This window comes from Archocentrus centrarchus, chromosome 3 (assembly GCF_007364275.1).
Source record: "Archocentrus centrarchus isolate MPI-CPG fArcCen1 chromosome 3, fArcCen1, whole genome shotgun sequence".
NCBI lineage: Eukaryota > Metazoa > Chordata > Actinopteri > Cichliformes > Cichlidae > Archocentrus > Archocentrus centrarchus.
The window spans coordinates 16,602,938-16,613,927 of NC_044348.1; the positions used below are offsets into that span (position 1 = coordinate 16,602,938).

Genomic DNA, 10,990 nt, shown 5'->3' on the forward strand with positions numbered 1-10,990 from the left:
TCAAATTAAGAACACGACAATGAGTATCAGGGGTGATTTCTGACAGAAGCAAGAGTGAAAGGGAAGGTTTACAAGGATGTAGTGAGACCTGCTATGATGTATGGTTTCAAGATGGTGGCACTGACAAAAAGGAAGCTGAACTGGAGATGGCAGAGCTGAAGATGCTCAGATTTTCATTGGGAGTGACCAGGATGGACAAAATTAGAAATGAGTACATCAGAGGAACAGCTCAGGTCGAACAGTTTGGAGACAAAGTTAGAGAGGCCAGGCTGAGATGATCTGGACGGGTACAGAGGAGGGATAGTAGATAGATTAACAAATGTTGACTATGGAGCTGCCGGGCAAGAGGAAAAGAGGGAAACCACAGATAAGGTTCATGGATGTAGTGGAGGAGGACATGCAGAGGATTGAAGTGACAGAGGAGGATGCTAAGGATAGGGTGAGATGGAGGTAGATGATCCACTGTGGCGACCCTTAAAAGGAGCAACCGAAAGACAATGCTTTCACAAACACCTTCAAAAAGGTATTTGATAACTGTTAAAATACCACAATGTCAGTCACCACATATAGTTTAATACTTCTTTAAAAAATAAAAACACCACCTATATACACAGACTTGGATTTACATTTAATTCTTTTCAGGAAGCAGTGACTGGCTGACTGTTTGTCAAGACCCATTTTATTGATAGAGATTCAAAGACAGGAAATGGCAAGTAAAATGCATAAAGATGGCATATATTTATCTTAACTTTTACAATCAACAAACTTTTTTGACATCTGCAGTTTTTTAGTCACATGTAAAAATAGCAGCAATTTCTATTCAGAAACCTTTAAATTACAGCTGACATGAATTTGTCTTTTTATTTGGAAAAGTCTATTTTTATTAACATGAAACAACATTTATATTTTAGAATATTTAAATAGGTTTTAAAATGATGAACAAAGCTTACCAAAACACAATTAACAAGACCAAATTAGCAACCTAGACCATTTCAAAAAGGTTTAGTCAATCAAATAATAAATATAGGCCATGAATAATCTGCAAACATGTATGATAACCAAATGTGGACTGAAAGATACCCATCTATGGGTCAACTGCCAAGCCTCCTGATTTTACCCACAGCGGCCAAACAAGAAACACATACCAGACTTCAAACTCTTGAGTCAGTTGCCTGTACCATTCACCCAAAACAGAGAATTCAGATGCAACAAAATGAACCAAAGTTATGAAAAAGCAGCGATTTTCAAAACGAACCAATGCAAAGACTTGAAAATGCATTTATAGAAGTGGAAAGATTATGAGTTTGCAACTAAGTGATAAATGCAATCGAGCATTGCTTAACAGCTAAACTGTGCATTAAGGAGTGAATAAAATAAAAGTTGTGATTTTTACTGAGTTCGCTGGCTATTCTGACTTTCTTAAACCCATGACAGTGCACCGGAAGTTATGCAAGTTATAATCCAATAAAAAAAATAGAGGGAGAGATTGAAGGTTGTCATCTATGAACCTCATTTCATCACCATTCTGCATAACATCTCCTTTAGTCTATTGATTTCATCTAATAATGGTGCAATAAACAAATTGTGGAACGTGCATATGAAATTTTAGGGTAAAAACAACACATAACATTTATGACAACTGGCATGGTGACCACAACAAATAAAGAAAGCAAAGGCCAACAGTTTCATAAAGTCTCAACTATCTATTTGGTGCACTGAGTTGATGGATAAGGACTAAACACTATCAAACTGCTCCCTCCCCTCTTCTTGCTGCTGAGGATTCCTAAACACTTGTGTGCTCAATGTGAGGAGGTTTTGGTCAAACATTTCAAGGCCTCCAAGATGAAAAGAAACAGGATGCCAGCACTCAAGAGGACTTGTGTTCAAACATGTAGTAGCGATACACAATACCAACAACAGCAGCGACAACAGCAGGTAACAACCACATGGTCCAGGAGCTGCAGAAAGATATTAACAAGCGTTAATTTTAAAACATGCTCATTCGTACACATACTGTACAGGGCGTCATTTGCACTCTCCCCACTGAAACAAACAAACAAAGAGTCTGACACACATTCATGATTATGACTAACCTGCTCTCTCCAGACTTTGTGACTTCTACCTCCTGCAGCACATAAAAAAAAAAAAAAAGCACAAATGCAAAATGGGATAAGGTAGAAAAATCAGAATGTATTGTATTGTAATGTCTCATGGTGTATGGAACAGGCAATGACACTCACCTTTACATTGTCCTTTTTTCTGTCATCCTACAATGAAAAAATAAAGTGTTTTTGTCCTGTGATGCCTTGTAGAATTTCATATAAATCAAGTGGGACTGGTTAATGAAGCAGAAGAATAATTATTCCTCAACCACTTATTGATTAGTTGTAGGTTAAATCCCACATTAAAATCCGCCAATTAAAAATGATGATTTGAGTACAGTTTGTGTTGTGTGCTGCCACTTTCTATTAAAAGCCAGAGAAACCAACTCGCAGTTTTAATTAAGTGGGAAAAACCTAAGCAAAAGTCGGCTAAACAGGAATAGAGCAAGAAAAGTTTTTTTTTTTTTTTTTTTAAATTTGCAACTTCCTCTGCTGCACTGGAATGTTGATCTGGAGATAAGCTGGATCAATTTGCAGCAATCTAAATGAATCGCATGAACTGAATAGCTTCCAAATTATAGCCTTTTCAGAGGCAGACCATAATCTTTATGTCCACAGCCACTTCCTTGCTGAGTGAAGGGATCGCAACTCACACAAACAATTTTGTACTAAGATGACACTGTGTGTGAAAATACACAATTGATTTGTCTAAATGAAAGTGCTGGAGACTCATTGGCGCTCAGTGGAAACACAATGCAAACGGATTTATTTTTAAGCAACAATATGAACAGAAAAAGCAAGTAAACCTCGTCTTGCAATGTTTACAACAGGTATGTGACTACTGCCTTAAGACTACTAGAATTCTTGTTAATCTATCATCTAATGTTATAATTATGGTAATTAGTCAATTTAACCACAATGTAAAGTATATTATAAATATTCTAAAAACTGTTTCAGTGTCTAGACATTTTTTAAAAAGCACTTGCCATGTGTGCATAGTAGACTGATGAGCTACACTAAATTTCCAACAGGCATAACATTTTGCTTTTAAATGGGATAAGTTCAGTTGGTGCCTTAGGTTCCTCCCTGTTTCAGAAGTCTGGCATACAGTGCTTTTTGTCCTCAAGAAAGGGGTCTTCTTCCTCTTCCATGCAGCAGATTTATCGTGTCTGCTGTCCTAATGCTGTGATCTCCCCAATTTCAATATTTCTTTTTGCTCAAATTAATGATTTTCATATTCATTCAATACCACGGCACTGCCAGGTAGATGAAAACCAGGAAAGATAAAAGGTGAACATTAGACTGAATGTGATAACATCTGATAACATGTGACAACAATTTCTGAAGTGGTAGAGGATTCATCATCTTATGCATGACGCCATCTTGAGGTGACTCCAAGCAGCTTAGTTGCAAATGACTCAATCTTGTGACATTTACAGGTGCCGGTCATAAAATTAGAATATCATGAAAAAGTTGATTTATTTCAGTAATTCCATTCAAAAAGTAAAACTTGTGTATTATATTCATTCATTACACACAGACTGATATATTTCAAATGTTTGCTTCTTTTAATTTTGATCATTATAACTGACAACTAATGAAAACCCCAGATTCAGTATCTCAGAAAATTAGAATATTGTGAAAAGGTTCAATATTGAAGACACCTGGTGCCACACTCTAATCAGCTAATTAAATCAAAACACCTGCAAAGGCCTTTAAATGGTCTCTCAGTCTAGTTCTGTAGGCTACACAATCATGGGGAAGACTGCTGACTTGACAGTTGTTCAAAAGATAACCATTGACACCTTGTACAAGGAGGGCAAAACACAAAGGTCATTGCTAAAGAGGCTGGCTGTTCACAGAGTTCTGTGTCCAAGGACATTAATAGAGAGGTGAAGGGAAGGAAAAGATGTGGTAGAAAAAAGTGTAAAAGCAATAGGGATAACTGCACCCTGGAGAGGATTGTGAAACAAAACCCACTGAAAAATGTGGGGGAGATTCACAAAGAGTGGACTGCAGCTTGAGTCTGTGCTTCAAGAACCACCACGCACAGACGTATGCAGACATGGGTTTCAGCTGTCGCAGTCTTTGTGTCAAGCCATTCTGAACAAGAGACAGCTTCAGAAGCATCTCGCCTGGGCTAAAAGACAAAAAGGACTGGCCTGCTGCTGAGTGCTCCAAAGTTATGTTCACTGATCAAAGTCAATTTTGCATTTCCTTTGGAAAACAAGGTCCCAGAGTCTGGAGGAAGAGAGGAGAGGCACAGAATCCATGTTGCTTGAGGTCCAGTGTAAAGTTTCCACTGTCAGTGATGGTTTGGGGTGCCATGTCATCTGCTGGTGTTGGTCCACTGTGTTTCCTGAGGTCCAAGATCAACGCAGCCATCTACCAGGAAGTTTTAGAGCACTTCATGATTCCTGCTGCTGACCAACTTTATGAAGATGCAGATTTTATTTTCCAACAGGACTTGGCACCTGCACACAGTGCCAAAGCTACCAGTACCTGCTTTAAGGACCATGGTATCCCTGTTCTTAACTGGCCAGCAAACTCGAAGAGGAAGATGCGATAGGGTTTCTAAAAACCTTTTTTGTATTGGTCTTAAGTAATCTAATTTTCTGAGATACTGAATTTGGGGTTTTCATTAGTTGTCAGTTATAATCATCAAAAGTAAAAGAAATGAACATTTGAAATATATCAGTCTGTGTAACGAATGACTATAATATAAAAGTTTCTCTTTTTGAATGGAATTACTGAAATAAATCAACTTTTTTCAAGATCTTCTAATTTTATGACCAGCACCTGTACTTACTCTGCTTCATAGGTAGGGTTTAAACAACAATATTCATGTTTAAGATATTTAACTTCAGTATTTGAAAGAGTTCTTTAGACATGTAATAGAAATACTACAGGCAGAAAAAGTATTTTCTTCTTACCACATGAAGCTCCCCAATGTAGTACTGCTGGAGCATCTCCCTGGCATCTGTGGAATGACCCACATCCTCAAAGCTCTCTGTGGCATCTGCACCTGCCTGCTCCAGTAAAACCTCCTCACCTCCTGGATGCTGAAATCATAATTGGTTGAGCTGGTTACTTTTACTTGCTTGACACACACAACCACTTTAGTATACTTGTTGAAGTTATGAAAAATGATAGGACAGCTAAAACCACAGGCAAAACAATGAAATACATCAAGATGGTCTTTTGGTGTTGGAATACAGGATTTAAAACAACAGCAAACCCTTTTGTAAACAATAGGCAAAAATACCCAACTGCAACGCAAACTAAAGAGGTTAATCACAATTTATTTGCATTATTCTTTTTTTTTTTTTTTTTTTTTAAATAATCACAAGATTATCTGCAATTCATCATAATTACTTATGTGGTATTGAAAGAGACAAGATTGGACTTAATTGTATATTTTTTCCTCATTTAAGCATTTTTTTAAAGTTCCCACTTATCCACATGACACTAATTCAAAACTACACTGAGTCCTATAATAAAATAATGAAAATAATGAAGTCTAAAGATTCCAGCTAAATCACCTAACTCAGATATGGCAGAAACCTTAGCAAAAAACCCAATTTAAATTGTATCTTTATGCACTTTGTTACTAGCAACCTTTTCACATCTGTCACATGCTCAGGCTGAACCTGCTCTCATCTGTGAAAAGCACAGGGCTCCCGTGGGGAACCTGCCATTTCTGGTATTCTGTGGCAAATGCCAATCGGGCACTACGGTGCTAGGCAGTGAGCAAGGGCACACCCATGTCGGGCCCTTGGGGCACCCTTATGAAGTCTGTTTCTGATTGTCTGGTCAGAGGCATTCACACAGGTGCCCTGCTGGTGGTCATTTTGTAGGGCTCTGGCAGCACTCATCCTGTTCCTCCTTGCACAAAGGAGCAGATCCCAGTCCTGCTGATGAGTTAAGGACCTTCTAGAGCCCTGTCCAGCTCTCCTAAAGTAACTGCCTGACTCCTGGAATCTCCACCATGCTCTTGAGACTGTGCTGGGAGGCACAGCAAACCTTCTGGCAATGGCACATATTGCTGTGCCGTCCTGGAGGAGTTGAACTACCTGTGCAAACTCTGCACGGTCAGGTATTGCCTCATACTACCAGTAGTGACAATGACCCTAGCCAAATGCAAAACTAGTGAAAACACAGTAAGTTGAGGAGGGAAAAATGTCAGTGGCCTCCACCTGTAAAACCAATCCTTTTTGGGCTATTTTCTCATTGTTGCCCCTCTACTGCACCTATTGTTAATTTAATTAACAAGCAGCTGAAACTGATTAATAACCCCTTGTGCTACTTAAGTGACCAGATCAATATCCCATAAGTTTTATTGACTTTTCATTTTTTTTTTGTACCAACATGGTGATTCACAAAGAACTATTAGCCAAAAAAACCTGTGCTATTGTGCTGCAGGTCCTTAAAAATTAATTATTGAATGTTTCAATAATGTTTCAATAAAATGCTGCACATATTCCCAATTTTGCTAGCAAAATGGGCGTGCTGGCACAGTACAACGACTTGCCACTCCGGGAGGGGCCGTTTAGCATGCACGTAATAGGAATACTTGAGTGAAAAGTTGCATTTTTTTTTATTTTTATTTTTTTATTACTTACTTTTGATACGTGGCATTACAATTTTCAGCCATGCAAACTGAATTGAATGATACTTTATTGATCCCACAATGGGGAAATTACAGTTAACAGTTACAGTTAATAAATGATCTCATCACCATCAGGAAATAGACCCCCTTTTTGATCACCAGTCCATTATGAGCTATGTTTTCAGTCACACAGTGACTATAGATCAAGATGTATACGTTCAGATTGCGATCGAACAAGCTCTCAGTCCCAAGAGTCGAGTCACGGGACGTAGCTAGCGGTTACGTGTTAGCCAACGTGAGCGAACCTATCCTAAAAACACGTGGACAAACTTGCAGAATAAATAAAACCTTAACCAGGTCCCTTAAAGTAACCCAGTGGTCATTTGATATCGAATCTTTATACCGGCGGGTTCTGAGTGTCGGGCTGGATTGTTAACAGCAACTTAACCGAAGACAATTAGCAAAGCTTACAGGTCAACAACGCAACGATAACAATCGTCCTGTACTTCCAGGAAGTCCGGACGACTGACAAAAACCGAGGGGTTCATGGCGAAACCTGAATAATGGCTACTTTTGTGTCCAAGTATGAGCTACAAGTCAACAGAAAGTCTTCCTTACCTCTTCGAGGAAACTTGATATGTCATATACTTTATCGTGGATGATGAGCCATGTGTCGTTGCTCATGTTGTGTACTCTTATCTCTTCAAACGTGTAACATTTTACATCATCATCTACCGTTTCGCAGGTTTGCTCAACGTTGTCGTTATTAGCAGCTCCACTACCCGATTTAGTGAGGTTTTCTTTATTTTCCTCACCCATTCTAATGGCAGTGCGACTCAGCAGCTAGCTACCGTTAGCTTCTCTTATCTAACTACGGGCGTAAAGATAGCTGTAGCTACGTGTACTATCTGATTACGGCCAGCTCGGTGCTCGGGAAGCTCCTAATAACACCGCAGGAAGAAAAAGGACAACAGAAGCACAATTCCGATGCTGAATAATTATGCGTTACGAAAGCCCCACACCGGTATCGGCAGGCATGTGAAACGCACCAATGACACTGTGTGTTGTTTCACCGCGGGGACAGTAACCAAAGAAACTGTCACTTTCTCAGCAGCGACCAATTAGATTGCCCGGCTAATGATCACGAGACCATGAAATACGCGAAGGGGGTCAAGTGTGCGTTGTTATTGTGCATCTGAGTTATTTGTTTGTTTTGGAGTTTCTGGTAGCATAATGTAGTTTACACGTCTTATCCGCGTAACATTTTCTCTTTCCTGGCAGTGATTAATTGCAGACATTTTCTTTTCTCTCAAGTTAGCAGTAATGTGGGATTGGATGTTTTATTTTTTTTCCAGGTTTGAAAAAAAAACCTGTTTTGCTTCCAATAAATTACAGAAGCGTAGAGTCATTTAAAACAGTCTATAAACCAACAATATAAATATATTGCCTGTAACTACCATATACCATAACTAACTACCATATTGGATTCACAAGTGAAGAAGCTCAACTCTGAAATCTAAAAAACATTTGTGTCATTTACACACAGACAAAGACGTAGAAAGTAATATAGAAATGCTTGTTGCTCACTGTGACAGCACTGAGCAGCTCCTTCAGTGACAGGCTGCTGCACCCACACTGTGAAGGAGAGATATCAGAGATCTTTCCTTACAGCTGCTCTCAGACCCTGCAATAAACAACAGTAGGAGACCACATGTACACACACATGTGAATAGACACATGCACACTCTACGGACTGATAAATCACAATTTGCAATGTTTTTTTATCCGACTGTGCAATGCTCAACACTCCATCTCTGCTGCTATTAACATCAAACCCCTGCACTATTGAATATCATGTAGGCATGAATTCCAGAGTGGTACCGTGATAGGATACCACCTGTGCAACAAGACCAGTCAGGAAATTTCCTTGCTACCAAATATTCCACAGTCAGCTGTTAGTGCTATCATGACAAAGTGGAAGCGGTTGGGAACGACAGCAGCTCAGCCACAAAAGTAGTAGGCCAAATAAAATCACAGAGTGGATTCAGCAGGTGCTGAGGCACATACTGCACAGAGGTCACCAACTTTCTGCAGAGTCATTTGTTGCAGACCTCCAAACTTCTTGTGGCCTTCAGTACAGTATGTAGGCAGCTTCATGGAATGGGTTTCCATGGCCGAGCAATTGCTTCCAAGCCTTGCATCACCAATCACAATGCAAAGCATCAGATGCAGCAGTGTAAAGCACACTGCCACTGGACTCTAGAGAAGTGGAGATGTGTTCTTTGGAGTGATAAATCACACTTCTCCATCTGGCAATCTGATGGATGAGTCTGGGTTTTGCAATTGCCAGAAGAATGGTACTTGTCTGACTGCACTGAATTGGGCTCGCCCCCTTAGCTCCAGTGAAAGGAACTCTTAATGCTTCAGCATATGAAGACATTTTGGATAATTTTATGCTCCCAGCTTTGTGGGAACCTTCCTGTTCCAATGCTTACAAATTTGCTTCTGGAATAATGGTCAAAAATTCCCATGAACACATTCCTAAACCTTGTGGAGGGCCTTCCAAGAAGAGCTGAAGCTGTTATGGCAGCAAAGGGTGGGCTGATATATTAAACCATATGGATTAAGAATGTGGAAAATGTGCTGCCTGTAACATCATTCAGCATGACCAGTTTTCGGCTCCCTAGCCGGCCTTGGGCTGGTAATCATATCTCTCCAGGACAATGTGTGATGGTCGCTCTTCCCCTCTGCCCTCTCTGTGATTTGTGAAGCTGGATCTGGTGTACCACGGCCGCTGACGAACTTCCATCACTATCAGTGAACTGTTTTGGCTAGGAGCTGGCATCTGGCTCCACAATGCCCTGACCCTCTCGTCTCCATCTGCATTCCCTCCTGCCCCCCCTCCTTCCCCACCATATTGCTATCCTGGCTTTAAATGTGCTAATATGCTTTGCTAAGGTGGTTTTTTTGGACCCTGGTATGGTGCTCATCTTGAGCACAGTACCAGATGACTTTTTTTTTTAACCTAACTACCCCATGATGTGTGTTTGTTTCCTTTTTCTGGGGACTGATTGTAGTGGCGGCGCCAGTGAAAAACGGCAGCGGCTGCGGACACCCATCTCCCCTATGTTAGCCTTGTCTGTTTCTTCTCTGAATGGCTGTTCCGAACGGAATTTCGTTATATTATGATGGAATGTCGTTATATAATTTGTTGTATAATGATTAATTTCGTTGTATGTATAATGACAATAAAGTTCTATTCTATTCTATTCTATTCTAGTTTGGTGGTGTGTCATTGATGGTCTGGGGACGCATATCCATGGAGGGACCCACGGGCCTCTACAGACTGCCATTAAGTATCGGGATGATCATTGGAAATAATAATAATAATAACTTAGATTTATATAGCGCCTTTCACGAAACCCAAGTACGCTGAATAATGAGAGAGAAAAAAACCTAGGAACTGAAGGCCTTTTTGAAAAGATGGTTTTTTTTTAACAGTTTCTTAAAAGTGTCCAATGATGGGGCATTGCAAATCTGAACAGGAAGAGAGTTCCAGAGAGTAGTGGCTGCCACACTGAAGACTCTGTCCCCAAATTGCACATTTTCTTACATTTACTGCACTTTACCTGCTTTATTCATCCTGTGTAATATTATAAATCACATTCCTCTTGTTCCTCGGTCAGCACATCACGTTTTAGTAAAATTATAGATATTTTTCTACCATTATGTCTTAGAACTGTGGGATGACAGCTCATGTGGAAACTGATGGAAATGAGCTTGTAGATTAATATGAAAGCAAGGGCAGCATGGTGGCATGGTGGTTGGCACTGTTGCCTCACAGCTAGCAGGACATCTAGAAGGTCTGGTTTCAAATCCACCTCAGTCTGGGCCTCTCTGCGTGGAGTTTGTTCTCCTCATGTCTGTGTGGGTTTCCTCTGGGTCCCACAGTCCAAAGGCATGCAGTGTGAATGGTTGTCTGTCTCTCTGTGTTAGCCCTGCAACAGGCTGGCGACCTATACAGGGTGTACTCTGCCTTTTGCCCCATGACTGCTGGGATAGGCTCCAGCCCCCTGCAACCCCAAACAGGATAAGCAGAATGGTTGGGGGGGGGCAACAAATTCAGGTAACAGAAGTGAAATAAAAAATTTGATTACTGTAATAGTGTAACTGGAATAAGGAAAGCAATAATGCCTACATGTTAATGCAGTAATCATTTCAGACCAGAGGTGGCGCTTTTGCACCGGTAAGATTTTCTATAGCCGTACAGAGAAGAAGA

At 40.2% G+C, this 10,990-nt stretch overlaps 1 protein-coding gene across 1 annotated transcript; it reads right to left on the bottom strand.

The window, feature by feature from the left end:
• Window positions 1-617: 617 nt before the first annotated feature.
• cyb5b (cytochrome b5 type B) lies at window positions 618-7,809 on the bottom strand. The gene is made up of 5 exons (XM_030726437.1): window positions 7,330-7,809; window positions 5,036-5,164; window positions 2,241-2,267; window positions 2,094-2,125; window positions 618-1,958 (listed from the first exon to the last, which is right to left on the bottom strand). The coding sequence occupies exons 1-5, from the start codon at window positions 7,528-7,530 to the stop codon at window positions 1,868-1,870; spliced, it is 480 nt and encodes a 159-aa protein (XP_030582297.1). The 5' UTR covers window positions 7,531-7,809; the 3' UTR covers window positions 618-1,867.
• Window positions 7,810-10,990: the final 3,181 nt, after the last annotated feature.